At 37.8% G+C, this 21,198-nt stretch overlaps 1 protein-coding gene and 1 non-coding gene across 2 annotated transcripts in view; both read right to left on the minus strand.

Moving 5' to 3' along the window:
* The window catches only part of SMARCA2 (SWI/SNF related, matrix associated, actin dependent regulator of chromatin, subfamily a, member 2), a 240,963-nt gene that overhangs the window by 213,463 nt on the left and 6,302 nt on the right, over nucleotides 1-21,198 (minus strand). The window contains 2 exon segments of the mRNA XM_049774259.1: nucleotides 4,030-4,159; nucleotides 9,154-9,418. Coding sequence (XP_049630216.1) covers nucleotides 4,030-4,159; nucleotides 9,154-9,378 — 355 coding nt within the window. The 5' untranslated portion in view covers nucleotides 9,379-9,418.
* LOC126026534 (U6 spliceosomal RNA) lies at nucleotides 10,667-10,770 on the minus strand. Its single transcript, XR_007501774.1, has one exon. It is a non-coding gene; the product is annotated as a U6 spliceosomal RNA (small nuclear RNA).

Here is a 21,198-nt window from a genome sequence, read left to right on the forward strand (position 1 = left end):
TTAGTTGTAATGCTGTCAAATAAAGAAAGCATGTTCATGAAGAAAGCCCTTTCCTGTCACCTGTCTTTAAAAGCCCTTCAAGTACCAAGGGAAATCTGATATAAAGTCATATGACATTTTCCTAGAAGAGGCTTACTACTAAGGATTTGTATGATGATTATATTTCCTGTCTCTGGTCTTTCTTACCTATGTCCTAAAGCTATCAATTGTAGCTTCCCAGTATAAACGATAAGATGCCAAAAACATTTGACCAAAACATTAGACAATACAGATGTAAAAGCACTGTATACATTTAAACCATTAAACTAGGAACTATTAGGAAGGTAGTAAAACGGTTTCATTTAGCTTAATAATTCAAACCAGAAAAGGAGTAACTTTGTTACTTGAGAATCAACACAAAATAATTTCTATTAAGATGCTTAGTAAGAAACTAAGAGTGAACTAAAAATCATTTTTCATACAGCAAAGCTTTGGTTTTAATGTAATAAGAATCAAAGGGATGACCGACATTCGACAAAATTTCAGGAAGACAATCTAAATGATGAAACAACATAACATATTTTGGTAATAGTCTTTAGCTAAGAAAAAATAATTAAGAAGAAATTGCCTGAGAATGACTACACTTTTGTCTGTAGAGTAACTGTGCTAATGCAGAATCTGCTCCTTTAGAAATCTAGTTTGATTTGCTCATTCAAAAGTAGTCAAAAGCAGCAGTTTTCCTTCCCTCATCTTCATGGGCCATTATCTCCCCAGTTTCACCTTGCCTCTGAGAGAAGCAATCACCTTTTTCCTTTTAAATAATCTTAAACTTAGAAGCTGCCAATTTTATATGAATTTCCTCTTCACACAGAAACAGACACATACATACACACCTTAAATATTCCATACTTGCCTTTAAAGGCTTTTTTCTTCCAGCAGCCTAAAAATAAACAATGTTATCATTGGAACCATAAGGTACACAATTCAGTATTTATTGAAGGAAATGATTTTGCTTTTAACCAATACCTCCAAAATAACCTAATAGGTTGCTAGGTAGTTAAAGCTGGCATTTTTCTGATCAATACCACACCTTTCTGTACCTATGTGTTTATAAATGGTTTCCTACAATGTTTTTTTTAAATATTTATGCTACTGAAAGTCTAAATATTTTTATATTATGATATAGAATAAATTGCATCATACCAATTCTACTATATTCAAGAATATACTTTAAATAACTCAGACCCGACCTACAACACACTTTACCATGTAAGTTAAAAATAGTATATGATGGGCCAGAGAGATAGCATGGAGGTAAGGTATTTGCCTTGTATGCAGAAGGTTGGTGGCTCGAATCTCGGCATCCTATATGGTCCCCTGAGCCTGCCAGGAGCGATTTTTGAACATAGAACCAGGAGTAACCCCTGAGCGCTGCCAGGTGTGACCCAAAAACCAAAAAGAAAAAATTATATATATATATATATATATATATATATGATCATTCTTATTCTGCTTTATACAAATTCTTATTTGTATAAACAAATCTTTGTTTTTAAAGCAATTATAAGTTACTGAATAAATTAATTGTAAGTTATTTCATTATAATGAAATAAGATTTAAAGTTGACTTTTGAATGCATACATTCACTTCTCTAACTGAACAAAACTTAAGAAGTATTTATCCAGCCAGCCACTATACATTGTGCCAAGTATTAGAGATTCTAAGAAAAATCATCATATTCAAGTTAAAGAAAAGAACAAGTAATGAGAAAAAGTTTAGAAGAGATAAAAGCATAACTCCCTTGTTATATTGTATGGGTTTAAAACTGCTATGTTTCAGGCCCCTCTGAATAGCAAATACCTGATTTGAAAATCTGACTGTAAGTTATTGACAAACACACCCTCACACCCATATATTAAAGATGAGATCTACATTATCTATACAAACACACCTGCCTGATTAGAATTCAAATGATAAAGTTGGAAGTATTGTCTTAATCCATTCTTTGATTCTTGGTTTGGGGCCATATCAGGCAATCAGATATTGTACCTGCTTCTGCACACAGGCATTATTCCTGGAAGGTTTAGGATACCATATAGAATGCCAGAGATAGAACCTGGGTTGGCTGCATGCAAAGCAAGTGCCCTATCTACTGTATTATCCCTCTAGCCTTTATTTTAATCCATTTGTAACAATGAATAGCTTAAAATATTTCTCTCTTTACTACAAATAATCCTGATGATTCAGTCTATGAGTCTAACTAACATAGTCAAGATTGCATGAGCTATCTTTACCACATATGTCTGCCTAATACCAAAATTCAGATCAGAGCTTGGAGTATTTCAAAACCTGATCAAGGAACCAGGAAAATAGTTTACAGGGAAAAAAGCATATTTCCGCATGATACAGGCCTAGCTTCAGTTTCTGGTAACACATGCCTCACAAACCATAATGCTGATATAAGCCTGGTTGCTCTAACATCAATGGCCTGAACAGCACAGGATCATTGAGTCCAAGTACCTAATAGCCATGTTAAGTATCACCAGAAATGGCCTCAAATACCCAAGTACTGCTATGGAAATACTCTCTCACAACCCTCTATTGAAAATTTCTCTTTAAATAACAATAAAGTCTCCTTTCACTTGCCTTCATATCTTACTTATTAATATTTAAAAGCAAACTTTTAACAAGATTAAATACATTTCTCTAAATCCTCAAGGTCCAAAGAAAAACCTTGCATCAGGTAGAGAGATGTATGCAAAAAAACTCATAACCCCCCTTCAAAAAAAAAAAAAAACCAACAAACCTACAACACCTCATCTATATTAAATTACAAAGGATTGAATATTGCAACACATAAAGAAGGTTTGAATAAAAAATTATCTACACATTAGTGTTGATTAGTGTTAGCTAATTATGTCCCCTGCTGGCTCAAATGATCATATGATTCTGGAAAAATATTTTTTAATATTATAGTCAGGCTTTGATATATTCGCAATATGTTTTCAACAGTGAGAACAAAAGCCATGGAGGAGAAAAGAAATGAACCATATATTGATTGACTGGACAATTGTGGATCAAATTGTATCCTTTACTAAAAACCCTAATCCCCAGTACCTGTGAATATGTCCCTTATTTGGAAATATTACCCTTGCAAATGTAAATAAGAGGATCACATATTCAACAAATGTAAACTCTAATCCAACGACCCATGTCTTTGTAAAAAAAAAAAAAAAAGAGGGAAACCTAGGCACAGAAACAGTTACTGACACATTCCACACAAAAGCCAAAACATGATTGGCATGATGCATCTACAAGAGAAGAAATGTCCAGGACTGCAGGAAATCATCAAAAACTAGAAAGAGGTATATAAGTATTCTTCCCTGAACTCTCTCAAGAAAGCATGGCTTCCAACTTTGACTTCAGGTATCCAGCATCCAAAAATGGACAGAACACATTTCTGGTGTGTGTTAAGCTTCCCCATTTGTGGGCATTAGTAACAGCAGCCCCCAGGAGACAACAGTTACCTACTATCAATTTCTGGGGATTCCTAAAGCAGGCTAAAAGTTCAGTAGGAGCACACAATCCAAAGGACAATTCCAGCACACAAATCAAGAGAGAACCATTTCACCTTTATATCTATTATATCTTTGGGAAGGAGACTTGAATTCTCCTGTGGTCCTGTCATATATGAGGCATAAATAGGGCCAAGGGTGGGGAATGTAGGGGATAAGTTCTTTGAGTTTTAGTTTTCCCATCTCCAAAACTGGGTGACATAATTTATCATAGCAAAGTCATGATTCTGCATCAAGTATAGATTTTATAGAGTACTTGGACAATGTTTGCTAGTAAAGGATTTGGGAAATCAAAACTTCTCATAGAATCATTAAGTTGTGTTGATAGAGTTTGGGAGAGATTTCAATAGAGAAAAAAAAATTACTGAATCAATCTTCTGTAGCCAGATTCTTTGGAAACCATATATAGAACAACCATTAGGAAAGGTGAAGAAGCATTCATGGAGCCAAAATTGGGTCTGCAGCATATACAAACCTTGGCTGTGCTGATCCATGGGGCTCTGAGGAGGGCCCATTCCTGGGTGTGGTGGTCGCATACTGGTGCCTTTCATTGATCCACAATGGATCTCTTCTACGATGCCCTTGTCATGTATACCATCAATAGGCTGAAACAATTAAAGCACTTCGGTGAGACACTTCTTTAAGGTATAATACTTCTCTTTGGTATATAAAAGCCTCTCCTTATAATGTCTTCCAAAGCGTGAAACAATCATTTCTGACCCAAATGACAGTAGTGTATAATTTTCTTTTTTACTTTTTGGACAACAACCAATAACCAGAGGTTACTCCTAGCTCTGTGCTCAGAAATTACTCCTGACAGGCTCACTGGACCATATGGGATGCCAGGGATTAAACCCATGCCAACTGCATGCAAGGCAAATGCCCTACCCGCTGTGCTATTTCTCTGGCCCTCACAGTAGTGTATCTTATACCTCTATAATATGCATTACTTTAGTACATTCATTATTACATATTACACATATTTTATAAGTGGGGATCAAAAGATAAAAAGAAAATATTAATAAGACCAAGAAAACTACCTGCACATCTAAAGTTAAGGCTTTCAACAGTTAATTTTGTTTTTATTTTGCATAGCCAAATCTGTAAAGTCCTGTTGACAACATGGATAAATGAAAGCTATTCATCCAAGCCCTTTTAGACAATCTAGAAACCTGTTGTCTGCTAGAATGATTTTAAAATCTGATAAAGGGGTCTGGAGTTATAGCACAGTGGTTGGGAATCCCATATGGTTCCCAAGCCTGCCTGGAGTGATTTCTGAGCACAGAGCCAGGAGTAACCTCTGAGTGCTGCCAGGTGTGGCACTCAAAATCAAAAATAAATAAATAAACAAATAAATAAATAAAATTTGAAGAAAGGCCACTTGAAATGTCTCTGACACTCTCTTTTTTTTTTTTTTTTTTATCAGAGGATAAGGAACCATGGAAAGTTTAATTCTATGGAACAAAGAAAGTTTCATGACAGGAAGAGAGAAATGGGCATGGTAGAAAAGTAGCCACAGGTGAATACTGAAAGAGAAAGGGGATTGAAGGGATGAAGCAACACTACACATGAAAGAAGGTTGAAAAAGATTAAATGCATAGCTTTTGTTTTGTTTTTGTTTTTAAAGAAAGAATGCAGGGATTAGAAACCAGACTAGAGGCCTTAGCACAGAAAAAACACATGATAAATATCTATTGAATGGATATTAATCCAGTCCAGAATCAGGCAATGAAGCATGTGTTTGAAAAAGGAAAAGTCTATTCCTCCCCAAACTGGAATAGCAATTTTCAAAACAGCCTGAAAGGAATATTTCCAGGAGTTTATAAAAACCAAATGACTTCAAGCAAGAAAGTATGAGTGTTTGCAGTTTTGTAGAAAGGAAAGTTAATTTCTGCAGAGTCAAAAGCATGCACTTGAAAGAAGAAAAATTTACCATAAAGAGGATGTTCAGAAGAAAAATGGGAAGAATTTGGTATAAAGAGTGTCTCTGAGTATGTTAAATAGTAATAATAGAGAGGAAATCAAAGCAATGCAGCAGATGTATTTAGGCCACTTGTTTATTTATTTCTAGTAATGGTGAAAATCAAAAAAGCTTAAGTACAGGAAGAAATAGAAGGCAAGGAAAAAAAGCTGACTATAAGATGAATTTTAAAAAGTGAGGGCATCTGGTCAGCAGGTGTGAACTACAGGTCCTTCATGTCCTCATGCAGTGAATTATCTGAGTGTCCAGGTTGACCACAAAGCAGAATGGCAAAAGAAAGAAAAGAAAGAAAAGAAAGAAAAGAAAGAAAAGAAAGAAAGAAAGAAAGAAAGAAAGAAAGAAAGAAAGAAAGAAAGAAAGAAAGAAAGAAAGAAAGAAAGAAAGAAAGAAAGAAAGAAAGAAAGAAAGGAAGGAAGGAAGGAAGGAAGGAAGGAAGGAAGGAAGGAAGGAAGGAAGGAAAGAAGGAAAGAAGGAAGGAAGGAAGGAAGGAAGGAAGGAAGGAGGAAGGAAAGAAAGAAAAGAAAGAAAGAAAGAAAGAAAGAAAGAAAGAAAGAAAGAAAGAAAGAAAGAAAGAAAGAAAGAAAGAAAGAAAGAAAGAAAGAAAGAAAGAAAGAAAGAAAAAAAGAAAGAAAGAAAGAAAGAAAGAAAGAAAGAAAGAAAGAAAGAAAGAAAGAAAGAAAGAAAGAAAGAAAGAAAGAAAGAAAGAAAGAAAGGAAGGAAGGAAGGAAGGAAGGAAGGAAGGAAGGAAAGAAGGAAAGAAGGAAGGAAGGAAGGAAGGAAGGAAGGAAGGAAGGAGGAAGGAAAGAAAGAAAAGAAAGAAAGAAAGAAAGAAAGAAAGAAAGAAAGAAAGAAAGAAAGAAAGAAAGAAAGAAAGAAAGAAAGAAAGAAAGAAAGAAAGAAAGAAAGAAAGAAAGAAAGAAAGAAAGAAAGAAAGAAAGAAAGAAAGAGAGCCTATCTTTCACAATGAACACAGCAAAACTGCACAGATAGGGCAGGATCAATGGGCAAAGCTAACAAAGGCAGTAGATGACAAAACAAAAGGAAGAAGTAATTATCATAAAACCAATTCAAAAACACACCACTGGCCCCACACCCACACATGCAATATGTAAACGCTTAAATAATAAAAAGGTGAGCTAAATATTTCCTTCCCATTTTGTCTTTCATTTTGGAGATGCCATGTGCTCATACCATTTTGAAATGATTTAACCCTCAAGGACTAAGTTTTCTCTAAGTGACAGATCAAATCTGTACCACGGCTCCAAAACTAACTTAATAGGAACATAAGACAGTATAATCATTGCAATATGTCTATATGTTCAATATGTATTCTAAAAAGTAGGGTACCAAAAACAAGCAGTTTTATTTCTTTAGGTACTTGTCAATTTGGAAAAATAAATTTTTAAAAATAAAACAAATGGGAAGAACTTGGGCAATATGGTAGGGTGATCTATAACAGATTGTTAAATGACAAGAAAACATTTCAGAGTAATTAATTGTGATGATAAAAATGATTCTATTACAGAGAAAGAAAAATACACTTACATGACACCTGCATAAGCAAACCAGTGCTTATTAGGATTTTACTGGCTGAACATTAAGCAAGAGAGTTGTGGTGCTGAGTAGATGACTCAAAGCCCTGGAACACATGCTTTGCATGCAGGAGCCCTGAATCAGCACCACATGATCCCCTAAGTACCAAGCCAAGACTAGCTCCTGGGCACCCTTGGGTGTGACTCCTCAAACCTAGAAAGGCAAGGTGTGACATACAATCCAGCTGTTAATCTAAGATAATGAGGATTCACCACTTCCTTTATCAATTTCAGTCAGGTTTTATTTTTCAAAATAAGCACCTATTACTTTCCTGACTTGAAATCATCAAATCAGACTTGTAAAAACTGGATCTTTAACTCTCACCTCCAATGCTGACCTATAGTGCTGCACAATTAGAGGAAAGAGCCATTTTTATCCTGTGGCAGTACTTAATATTTAAAACTAGTCTTCTCCAGGGTTTACTAATTAAAAGGCATTCCAGCCCCTCTCTACCTTTAATGTGGTCCAGAAGGGATGTCTGTCTTCTAGTCGCTTCATCAGGCCAAGTTTTGAGTAATATATGTAATAGCCACATGGATTTTCTGTGGCTATAGTTAACTTTCTTTTTTTTGTTTTTGTTTTTGTTTTTGTTTTGTTTTTGGGTCACATCCGGCAGAGCTCAGGGGTTACTCATGGCTCTACACTCAGAAATCACTCCTGGCAGGCTCGGGGGACCATACGGAATGCTGGGATTTGAACCACCGTCCTTCTGCATGCAAGGCAAATAAATGCCCTACCTCCATGTGATCTCTCCAGCCCTACAGTTAACTTTCAAGGCATGTTGTCAGATTTGTATTTACTTTCTCAAAAAAGGCTATTCCTTCTTCCTTACCTTTCCTGCAAAGGTATAATGCCCACATCAAACCAAGATGATCATTCCAGAGAAACAATCCAAATTTCTCAAACCAAGGATATTTATAACCTTAGTCCAGAAACAAGCTACAACCTATAAACAACCAATATTGGGCTCTTCTAAATCTAAGCTCTCTTCTTTTTTTTTTTATAAAGATGCACCCATCTCATAATATAATATTTAAATTGATTTTACATTTTTATAAAAAGTCATACTTAAATGTATCTTTATACAGACACATTTGCACACATTTTCTATAATTTCTTGTGTGTTGGGGGTAGATTTGGACCATCTCCAAAGGTGCTCAGATATTACTTCTATCTCTTTGCTCAAGGATCTCTTAGTGGTACAAAGGGAACCATATACCGTACAAGGAACAGAACTGAGATACTCTGTGTTCTAAGCTCTCTTCTAAGCCAGAATAAAGCCACTTCATATGAGACAGCAAAGTATATTTGTAGGATTCCCTACAAAGTATTTCGCTTCAATAAAAATTGTTGCTTTTGAAACAGAAACTATACTAAAGAATTTTTCCTCTCACTTTAAAACCTAATTTTTCCATTGAAAGAAGAATGAATTTCAGCATCTTTATATTCAGACTTAACATATAATATTGGGGGAGAAATTAAGACTTATTTACAAATATAATTAATTATTCACCAAGTCAAAATACTGGCAACCCACAGATCACAAAATCTGTTCAAACTAACCATTATGGCTAGAATTTTTTTTAAAAAGTCAAGAACTGATATTCCTAAATTATACAATATCTATAATAATAACAGAACCTCAAACTTTATATTTGGTTGGGAGAAAGAAGGAGGGGCTCCCAAATGATGTTCAAAAGGGTCCCAAGCCAACCGGATTGACACTTAAGTGCAAAGACCCAAGGGTGTTGAAGAGGTGTAGAGTAATGATAGGGCCTTCAGGACCACACATAGAAATGATCAGGGTACCATGTAGTGACAGGCATAAAACTGTATTTGGGAGTATACAAAGCATATGCCTTAAACCTTACCTTATCTTTATTGCCCAGAATGTATATTTCCAATAATATACAAGGTAAGATACAGACCAAGCTTGATTATCTTATTTAGAACTGCAGATCAAAAGAAATGGGAGCATTCTTGAGTCTAAGCCACCTATAACTAGATGAAAGAATAAACTCTTACCTTATGCATTTGATGCATGCCTTCCTGCGGGAAGTCCACAGACCCCACTGTCGGCATTGGATGTGAGACACTTGGAGGTCCAGGACTTGGCCCCATCATACTGTGGACAGAACCTGGGGATGGTCCTGGCCCCGGACTAGGTCCCAGAATTGGTCCAGGAGAGGGTCCCGGCCCTGGTGACGGCCCTGGGTGGGGCATTGCACCAGGGTCTGTGGGTGTGGACATTTACCACTCCTGTCTCTGCCAGTCAGTGAAGGATAATAAGCTGGAAAGAAGAAAAAAGGAAAGAAATGTTTTTAACCTGAAAAAAAAGTTGTTCTTTTCTGATGGTACCATTTCTGTTAGCAAACATCAAACAGAACTGCCCTGTCTGGTCCAGATGTTTGCGTCAGTGATATATTTCCACCTCTCCTCATCTTTATGAAGACCACTTGGTTAGAAGGGAAAAATGCTCTAAATGACTCCCCAGAAAGATATAAATCATCTAATATTAAAAAAGAAGACTTACTGGAGAAACTTAAATCTAATACATAAGCAGATTCTAAACAAGTTTGAAATTTATTACTGAAATCAACAGATGCTCTTCATTACTGATGTAGGGACCTTAAAAAGACATCAGCCATTAAAATAAATCCCCAGCCCACCCCAATAATCCAACCAAGACCCATTTTTAAATTTAGAAAATTATTTTGGAGCCACACCCAGCTGTGCTCACTAACTCCTGACTCTGTACATAAAAGTCACTTCTGGCAGGGCTTGAGTGTCTATATGGAGTTCTGGAGATTGAACCCAGGCCAGCCCCATGTAAGGCAAGTACCCTCCCCTGTTGTACCATTTTTCTGACCTCTCAAGACACATTTTTTATAAAAATATGTGAAGCATAATGTCACAGAAAATTCTAGGTCATTAAAAGGGACCTAGAGGCAGGGAAGTATAATTGCATAAATGGAGAATGAAAAAGAAGTCCAAAATCATGGGAAAAGCAGAAATTGCAGAAGTCTGACAAATAAGGTTCATATACCTACAGAGAAGATAGTTAAGTCAGAATTTTGAAATTACTTTAATTAAGCACCATGGATAACATTGTTCAAGACTGAGTTTCAGTAATCAAATCTACACCACCCTTCACCAGTGCACGTTTCCCGCCACCAGTGTCCCCAGTTTCCCTCCCCCATTTTGCCCTCACCTGCCTGTGGAGCAGGCATTTTTCTTCTTTCTTTCTCTTTACTCTCTCTGTTCTCTCCCCACCCCACACACACTGTAGCTTGCACTATAATTAGTAAAGAAATACCATGCATATCACTTTATCACCTTTCAGTACCCACTTCTTGCCAGTGATCAGTTTCAACTATCATCATCATCATAGTGGACCCATTTCTACCCTAATTGCATTAACCGCTCTTTGTCGCAAGCTTCCTACTATGGACTGGTCCTCCTGGTCCTCATCGCTTTTCTCTGGATATTATTACTATACTGTCTTTCATTTTTCTTTTTTTCATTTTTCTTTTTTTTTTTAAATATGGAATGCTTCACGAATTTGCGTGTCATCCTTGCGCAGGGGCCATGCTAATCTCTGTATCGTTCCAATTTTAGTATATGTGCTGCCGAAGCGAGCACTGTCTTTCATTTTTCTTATATCTCACAAATGAGTGAGACTATTCTATGTCTATCCCTTCCCCATGATATTTTAAAAAGAAAAAATATCACAGCTTTGTGCTTGGGTCAATAAACAACCAGATTAAACTCCTTGAGAATTATTTACCCCACCACTCCTAGGATGTAACTGATGGCTTAAGATGCATTCTTCCTACCAATGAAAAGACCACCTGGATAGGAGAGGCCCTGAGATTCATCCTGTCTTATTTCTAGTTTAATATCTCTTAAAGAAGTCATCATGACAGCTGACTTTGGGCCCACCACAAGCAAGGTGTGGAAATTCCAGTTTTCCAACTTCAGCAGAGCCATGTTCCACCATCCATGCTCCAGAAAATCTTGGCATCCCCCAGGGCCTCTGCCTCCTGGGGTAGGTACAACTCAACCTTGGATATGAGCCAAAGCAAGTAAATAAACTGTTTTCCTATATCTGGCAATTCAATGTTCCCAGCAAGATCGTAGACCAGCACTAGGAATAGTAATTTTTATAGGTTAGGTTACCTGGAGGCACACACCTGTACACACAATTTTTTTTTTGCCTTTTTCATTGTGAAATCTCACAAAATATAGAATGAAGCACACAGAGCATTTTATTTAACCACTGTTTTAGTGCTGGGAAAAAAATGAAGCCATGAAATTATAGCATAGCAATCGGGCATTTGCCTTGCAAGTGGCCGACCCAGGGCGGACCTGGATTTGATCCCCAGCATCCCATATGGTCCTATAAGTCAGGAGCGATTTCTGAGCACATAGCCAGAACTAACTCCTGATCATCACCAGGTGTGGCCCAAAGACAGACAGACGAAAGAGAAAGGAAGGAAGGAAGGAAGGAAGGAAGGAAGGAAGGAAGGAAGGAAGGAAGGAAGGAAGGAAGGAAGGAAGGAAGGAAGGAAGGAAGGAAGGAAGGAAGGAAGGAAGGAGGAGGGAGGGAGGGAGGGAGGGAGGGAGGGAGGGAGGGAGGGAGGGAGGAGAAGAGAGAGAGAGAGAGAAAGAAAGAAAGAAAGAAAGAAAGAAAGAAAGAAAGAAAGAAAGAAAGAAAGAAAGAAAGAAAGAAAGAAAGAAAGAAAGAAAGAAAGAAAGAAAGAAAGAAAGAAAGAAAGAAAGAAAGAAAGAAAGAAAGAAAGAAAAAGAAATTATAAGTTAAAGGGGGAAATACAGAAACTTCATTCATTTCAGTTTGTGCAACTTTCTGAATCTCTAAGAGCTGAGGGTTCCTGAGAGAAGACTCACTTTACTGCACACCCACTTCTTTTCACCAGCATGCAGTAAGTATGCAAAAGCTATCTGAATAATAATGAGACTCAGTTGCAAGGGCCATTCTCCACAGGGTCAATTATTTTAAAAATAAAAATTAGAATGTTAAGTGCTGAGGTGTATTCACCTGAAGACATCTTCAGGACTAGCCAAGAACATAGGCTGGACTAGTTGGATCAATGAGTAATTACTACAACAGAAAGCAATACATCACTATTTTGGAATGATTATGAAGCAGGGGTTTTCTCCAACTGTTTTTGTTAATCCAAATGGGACTTTGAGAATCCAGTTCAAGTAGTTTCTAAAACATTAGGGAAGCAAGCTTTGGGAATGAATTATAGCTTTGAATTCACTAGAGAACCAAATGTTATTATTTATTCTTTGTGATTAACAAAGCAGGCAGAAGTAAGCTTTGTGTGTATGTGTATTCCACCCCCTCAGATGCACACACTTGTTCAGTCAGTATTTTAAATTTAGGAAACTGATGTAATACAGGGGTACTACAAGTTATAAAGTCTTTCATGAATATCAGCAAACTAATACACCACTTTATTTTTTAGTGAATAAAAGGAAATTGCTTACTTCCTGTTATGGTTTACCTTAAATCAACTTCAATAGCTATTATGGTAATATACCATAAATCTGAATAATGAGGATACAATACTTAGCATGGTAGCCCTATTCTTCTTTTTTATTTTTAACATATTTTATAATATCTTAATCTATAATTTTATTATCTGGGGAAAATATTCCTTTCCTCCAGAAATATCATAGAATGCAACTACTTGTAGAAAGTCTATAAAAATGCTTCTTTCTTTTTTCTTTTCCTTTTTTTTTTTTGTTTTTGCTAAACAATTAAAACTTCTTAAGGGAAATTAGAAGGAAACTAGAAAATTATAAGCCTATAAGGGGAGAGTAAATATAGGAAGATGTTACGTGGAAAACTTTTTAATAAGAACCTTCTAATGGATGAACTTAATGAAAACATTCATGATAAAAAGCAAAGACTACCAAAGGAAAAACAAGCTCAACAAAATAGCAGAATTGCGTAAATGAGAAGGCTTGCCCCTCACCACACAGTTAATAAACGGCAGGACTATTTATATGACTTGAAAGTGATTTTCACTGGATTCTGACTGAGAGTCAAGAAAGATCTGGGTTCTCATCTTTGCATCTCAGGACTGTTCCCAAGTATATGGCCCTGAGTAATGTTTTTCCATGAAGGTCTCCTGACTTCCCTTGGGCTTGAAGGAAGAGTATATTAAGGTTCATATATCAAATATTTGATTAGAGCATCTGAGAAATATCCTCCAACCTCATGTGAAATGGTTCTCATCAGGGTACCTTCATGGTGGAATATGAGTTTGCCCTGCTCTCCCCACCGCAGTGTGGCAGAGAGGAAAACTACTACTTCTGGCCAGAGTACCACTTTCTGAATCCCTCCTCTTAATTTCTTTTTTTTTTAAGTTAAAACACATTTTATTGGAAATTCTGAGAAAGGGGAGGAAGAAGAGAAAAAAGAGAATGTAATGCATTTAAGAGAGTGAAGCTAATTGAATGGGAGAAAATTTTTGCACTCAACACATCAGATAAAGGTTTGATATCTAAGCCATACTAAGTACTCACAAAGGTTAACTCCACCACCTAAAAACTCCATCAAAAAATGGGGAAAGGTAATGAACAGACACCTCTCTGAGGAAGACCATCATATGGTTAACAGACATATGAAAAAATGCTCATCATCATCTATTATTAAGGAAATCCAAATCAAGACAACATTGAGATATCATCTTATACCAGTGAGGATGGCACATATCAAAAATACTGGGAACAATCTCTGTTGGCAAGGATGTCGTAAGAAAGGAATTCTCATCCACTATTAATGGGAATGCTGCCTAGTCCAACTCCTATGGAAAACAGTATGGTAGGTTCTCAGTAAACTCGGGACAGAAAAAATTCATCCTAAAAGATGTATGCACACCTCTATTCATTGCAGCACTCAGTAAAACAGCTAAGAATTGGAATCAGCCTAGATGTCAAATAATAGATGAGCAGATCATGAAAATATAGGACACATATATAATGTAATACTACATATCTGTAAGGAATGATGTAATCATGCAATTTTCAGCTATATGCATGGAATTGGAAGATAAGTAAGCCAGAAGAAGGATAAATATAGAACAATATCACTTATATGTGGTATGTGGAATAACTACATGAAGAAACTCAGTGGTCTAATTGGTAGCTGTCTCTAACACCATTGGCCCCAGAGTATAGGGATGATAAGGAAAAAAACTGAAAGAGGAAAAACACAAATTTGAAAGGATGGGGACAATGACCAAGCTGACTCAGGTGCATTGATAGTGTTAAAAAAAAAAAAAAGGACAGAATTAAATATTCAAGCCAAGGGAACACCAATGGAATCAAGAGACCCAAATTTTATCAATTTAACTTAAAATGGGCCTGTTAAACTGGCAGGATGGAAGGAGGGGTGGCATGAGATAGGGGTAGTGTGGGATGTACTTGGGGAACATTGTTGGAGGGAGGTGGAAGCTGGTGGTGGATTGGCCCTGATTCATTGTATGTCTGAAGCCCATCTATGAAGTACTTTGTAAATCACAATGGTTTCAATAAAATTAAAAGAAAAGAAAAAAGAAAGAGTAAAAAGAGAATAACATATTTAAGAGGTAGAGGTTGTAGTGAGTAGGCCTTTGCCTTATAGGCTTCTTTTTTTGTTTGTTTGTTTTGTGTTTTGTTTTGGGGCCACACCCGGCAGTGCTCAGGGGTTACTGCTGGCTATCTGCTCAGAAATAGCTCCTGGCAGGCACGGGGGACCATATGGGACACCGGGATGCAAACCAACCACCTTAGGTCCTGGATCAGCTGCTTGCAAGTCAAACACCACTGTGCTATCTCTCCGGCTTCTTATTGCATGGCCTACCTGAGTTCATTCACCCTGACTAATCACAGGCATCTCATATGGTCCCTCAACCAGGAGTGATTCCTGAATTCAGAGCCAGGAGTTAGCCTTACTTCAGTGAACAGCCACTTCTTGCCAAAAACTAAAAACAAAAACAAAAACAAAAAAACAGAAAAAAAAAAGGCAAGGGTTTTCCAAAGGAGGAGAGAGCCTCAGTACACATTCCAGAGTTAAGTGTGAAAGTACACATCTTAAGAGGAGAGATGCAAGAGCGGCATGTGCTCTGGCACCACGTGCCCCCTCTTAATTTCTGATGACAACTTCACAGCACCACTCAAGCCTTTCATTAAACTTCCCCAGTGTCTGGCAACTTGGGTGTGGATGCTGTGCTGCATTATCAACTCAGTCTCCCTGATCAACTCTACTAGGATCCCTAAGAATATGAAGCACCTTTCTTCTTCAAAGCACAGATGAAGTTATGGGAAGGGTGGTGGTGGTATCTAGTCCTACAGTCCAGCAGCAGCCAGTCATGAAAGGGGTGCACATCTTTAAATAAGACCCTAATTGTGATTGGCTGGCTGAGTCAATAAACCCCCACTAGGGAAGACTTAGTGTTGGAGAGGTGTTGGCAGTTAGAAGAGACAGTTGAGGCAGCAATTGGATTGAATTGTTTCTATCTCTGGCTAGGGATTTTCTCCCTGATTTGGACAGAACTTTGGCTACTTTCAGCTGTATCCTTTTACTTTACATCATATACCTGTTCCCTTTGCCTTACCCTCAATCTGACTTTACCTTGGTCCCAAACCCATCTCTCTCACCCTCTCTCTCTCCTGGCCTAGGGATTTTTTCATATGCCCTTTGGCTTATCTAATAAAAAAGATTAAGATATGAGGCCTGAGTGGTAGCGCAGTGGTAGGGTGTTTTTACCTTGCATGTGGCTGACTCAGTATAGAGCTGGGCTCAATTCCTGGTACCCCATATTGTCTCCCAAAACCAGGAGTGATTTCTGAGCTCATAGCCAGGAGTAACCCGAGTGTCACCAAATTTGGCCCAAAAACCAAAACCAAAAAAAAAAATAAAATAAAAAATTTGAGATATTTGTCAGAGTCTTGCCTGCAAGGCCCCCAGTAGGCCCATCTCTTTGCTCTGACAGTAATAATTATAGTAGGGAGGAGGGAATGGGGAGAGTTCAGATAGCCTGAAAGAGTAGTACTAGAAAGTCATAAACTCATGTTCAAAACTTATTTTATACTGTTTAAGGGACAATGACAAGGAATTTTACATTATCAAAGGGAAAAATAACTTACTCTATTAGTATAATGGATTTGGCAAAGGCCATGAGGAGACACAGAAACACTTTCCACAAAGACAGTTCCTAATAACCCTTCTCTCTACTCTAGTCCAGCACTCCTTGAAGGCAAGGCCAACACACTCAGTTCTTAACCAAGAATTTTCAACACAACACTGTTTGTCCTGTCTCTCCTTCCTTTACATTTTTTTCTGCCTTTACAACTGGTGAGTATGTGTTCTTAAGTCTGAAACTCCCAGCAGCATCTCACAACAGCCAACAACCATCGCAAGTGCTTCTGTGCGAACTTCCTCCTGTCCCACTTCCTTAAGTTGAAAGCCTCAGCACATCTGTCTACACATTTAAAAGTTCATCTTCATGGAATGTTAAGCCTCACCAGCCCAACCATGACAACTGGAACAAAGCATAGACCTTACTGTCATTCTGTATTCAGCTGTAGATCTCTGTCCCCACCCTAATACTGTAAATATTTAAACATACCAACCTGTGCCTTCCAGGTAATTTTAGTGACCTAAATTGAGAAGACATTTTATCAAACATTTAAAGATGAGAACAGGAAGGCAGAAAAGGGACCACCAAGCTTGTTCTAAATCCCCCTTTAAGTAGAAGCTGGCATTTATTCTTAGACCAATCCAGGGCAGTGCCACCCAGCTGAGTTCTCGCTAAAGCTGGGCTCCTAACTCCCAGGAGGGGAGACTGGAGAATAAAGAAGAAAAGAGTAGATAGAGGAGATATTTTGCAACACTTAGTCTGGGGCTGTGATAATAAGAACATTTGTTTGTGAGAAGACAGAAATGCAAAGAAGTGTTCTAGAGAGCACAAAGTGAAGCATAGTAGGAGAAGCTTGTTTAATCAAAGCCTGGCTTGTTTGGTTTCTTCATTCCCAAATAAAAGGGAATAGCCTCTGGGCACAAGGTAAGAACAAAGAAAAAGGAACAAACTCTGCAAAACTGATAGGAAAATGATCTTCGCCATAAAAAAAAAAAAAAAAGCAGGAGGGCCAGTGTGGAAGCTCTGCTAAGACCAGAAGTTTACATACAGGCCTGGGTGTGCTTTGGCAGGGGATGGCTGGTAGTGATTGCTTTCAGTCTAGTGGGGGTAGAGGAAGGAAAAAGAGAATGAGGTGGGAGATTGGAGAGAGACCTTTTTTTAACAGAGGAGTGTTGCAAGAAGACTTTTGAAATAAAAACAAATGTTTGTTTCCTAATGTTTTGTTTCAGGTCACAGGAAGTGGGGCATGATCACCTTAACTAACAGCACCCCTAGGCATTTGGAAATGGCGGGGGACTAGACTCTCTAGGAGAGGGCTATCACTGTACCATTTACTAAGGAAAAGACTTTGGGATAAAAGACAAAGATGGGGGGCTGGAGTTATAGCACAGTGGTAGGGTGTTTGTCTTGCAGGCAGCTGACCCAGGACAGACCAGGGCTCAATCCCTGGATGTGGCCCAAAAACAAAACAAACAAACAAACAAAAAAGACAAAGATGGACTATTAGAAATAAATATCAGGCCCAATTCATATCTCTAAGAATAAGTCAATCTTTGGTAAGTTTTCTGACTGCTTCAGGGAACTGGAAGACCTGGGAGATTGCTGAGGAAAGTGTGCTTTGTTGAAATGTTTCACTATGATCTCCCCCAAGACCTAAAGAACTTTTTAAATGGTAACTCCCCGTCAGGAATAGTCACATCCCAAAAGGGGGAACACAAGCTCTGCTGTTCTTTGTTAGGGAGGGAATGGAGAGTGGGCAAGACAACAGTCAAGATAGAGGAAATAATCCTACCCAGAGTTTCTTTTTTCAAGGCCAAGGGTATCTGGAGATGTGGTGGAACATTATATTAGCAAGGTTCTTTGTATTCCAAGACACGAAACTTCAAACAGTAGAACAATAGGACTAGCACCATTAATTGAAAAATACAATAACCTCCTCTTCGCTGGACATAAGGTAACAACAGACATACGTAACTGGGCCCAAACTCTAGAAATGCCTAGAAAACATTTTTATCATGCTTATTTTTGTCAGTAGCGTTCAAAGTCAATCAGGTATTCTGTATCTTTGTTTGTTCATGGGAATCTGAAATGGTGCTCTCTTAGTTTGGTGGGGACAGCAACTGGGCTGACAGCAGGGGCCTGAGGCTGCTTGGGTCCTGTAGAGTGAGGATACCTGGGCTGGGAACTCCAATGCTGCATGAGATGATACTCAGGGGAATCTGAAGTGCTAGGAATGAAGCTAGATCAGGTATATGCCAGGTCTGCACTTAACCTGCTCTACAATCTCCTGATGAACAAATATGCTCTTGTAAGTAATCGGTTTACCTTGTGCTTTATGTGTGGGCTTCTGTCAAGTAGGTCATTCAATCAAGGAAACTAATCAGGAGGTGAGCTGCCACCCTCACTTTCTACATTCTGGGAACATTCTTGCCCAGGGTCATGTCTGGCAGAGGCCCTGAGGCTGCAGAAGACATAACAAATGATGCTTTTGCTCTATGAGTCCACGTATTTCTTCCACAGAATGTAGCTCTTAATACTATCACTAGACAGGTACCATGGGCTGCCTTCTTTGAAGTTTGTGCCTTTAATGCAGCCCATGACCTTCTTGATGAGTACAGACTGTTTCCACAAAGGAAAAAATTTCTTTCAAATGTTTCTTATGAGAAACCCCAGAGTATCCCTCTGGGGAGTCCATCAGAAGGTCCTCCCACCATATTCCTCCCATAGAGGTTACAAAGATAATCTTGGAGAAGTTTCACCTCCGAAACACCTAGGATCCTAAACTTCCAGTCAATTAATCAACACCAAACCAAACCAATAAAAACAAGTTTAAGCCAATATTCCCCCAAAAGATACCATTTTGAATATATCTACAGGCACACTCATCTTCTCTAGGTAAGTTAGGGTCACCTTTGCAAAACAACCTGTTCTGGGATGCTGATAAAAATCACTGAGAGCCACTTCCTTCTTGACCTAAGAAGATAATCTAATTTCTACTTGGCAAATATGTGAGATTCTAAAACTAAGTTTAGAAACATCTGATTGATGTGGCACAATCAGTTCAACCAGATCACTGGTTGCTGAATGAATCCCAGTTATATGATGGAACATTCCCCACTTGCCCTGACATTCATAGTAGCAACCAAAGCTCAAAAAGGAACCCTCCAGGATCCTGGCAATTAACCTAGATAACACCCTTTATGATGTTTAATAAGCCACTTTTTTTTAAATCACTATAGATCATCTGACCTTTTGGCGTTTCAAATTCCTACTTAATCTACAAAATAAACATAATAGTCAGCTACAGTCTTATATAAAATACTGATAGAAAAACACCATGGAGAGATAGTATAGGGATTAAAGTGTTGATTCTACATATAGTTCCTCAAGTACTGCCAGAGTGATCCCTGAGCACTACAGATGTGGCCCCCAAACAAAGAACACCCTTGTAAATATCATTTTAAATGCACCTTATTTTGAGATTTTAACAGCTTCAATTTTCACTATAGACTTAAATCCACAATCAGCTAATCTGAAATATTACTTGTTCACAAATTCTCTCATTTAAACTTTTTGAAAAACAAGTTAAAAAAAAAGCTTTATGTGCTCAGTTAATAGTTAACACTTTCACTGGTAAATTTTCCTATATTTCCCAATTGCCACCAATTCAGTTTTGGGCCACACCTGGTGGTGCTCAGGGTTTACTTCTGGAGGGGCTTTGAGGATCACATGGATGCTGAGGATTGAATCCAGGTAGACTTCATGCAAGTCAAGCTCTCTAGCGCTGTACTATTGCTCCAGTCTCAACATTTTCCAACTTCTAATTTCTGAAAATGCTTTTTATTAGAACTTCTTGCTTTAGGGCAACCAGGTCAAGAGTACACTAACCTTTATCAAATTCTTCTAGTTCCTCTACTATAACCTCAAGGCTTTCATCTGATCTCCCAGAGCAAAGATGAGTAGTACTTCTCCATTTGACCTCTGCCTTTCCTCTTTGTTTAGGGTTGTTATCTAGTCTCATCTCACCCTCCTGCAACAATCATTCCTCCGATAGAAGACTGGATTCCAAGAGAGGGGTATACCTGATGTCCTCTGTAAACACAAGATTCATGCCATATACAGACTATTACTTTGTGCCCAATTCCAAAACATCAAGGGTATGTTGGTAATGTTACACACATTCTTTAAAATACACAAGCACATGAGCTGGAGAAATAGTACTGAGAGTAGGACACTTTGCCTTGCATTCAGTCAGCTGACTTAGGTTCTATCCTCAGCATTTCATATGATCCCCTAAGTGTGCTTCCTCCAAACAAAGTGTATAAGCTCTCAACTGCAAATTTGCTTTTTAGTATATGTAAGAAAATGGCACAACAGAACAGTTGTGTAAGAAGCCACAAATAAGTATAAAAACTGTCACCTGTCTGGTTTCACAAAAGCACAAAAGACAAAAATTCGAAGTTCAATGACTTATTTCCAGGGGGATGGTAGACACTGTAACATATATCAAGTAAGTATATAATCATACAGTCAGCTTAAACAAGAAAAACACAATACAATCAAATAAAGAATTTTCCCTTGAACTGCAGTTAACCTATAAACCAATATGTCTTAATCTTTATTGGTTAGAGATTTGCTTCTATTTTTAAGTAATTTTAACTTTCCAAATGCTTAAGCCTGGTTTATATAGAATGTTGTGGTGGTGGTGGGGGGGGGGGAATATGTAATCAGAATTATATTAGCTTTTTTTAAATTTTATCATTTCTCTTAGATTCCATCCATCAATTACAAAATAGTCAGCAGTCCATACTTAAGTGAGTTTCTAAGATGTTTCTAAACATTGCTGTTTGCCTAAATGCAGATCTTCTACAAGACTGATACTGACCCCCAAAATCTGATACTGTACCAACCTAAA

Source organism: Suncus etruscus, chromosome 1, assembly GCF_024139225.1.
Source record: "Suncus etruscus isolate mSunEtr1 chromosome 1, mSunEtr1.pri.cur, whole genome shotgun sequence".
Lineage (NCBI taxonomy): Eukaryota > Metazoa > Chordata > Mammalia > Eulipotyphla > Soricidae > Suncus > Suncus etruscus.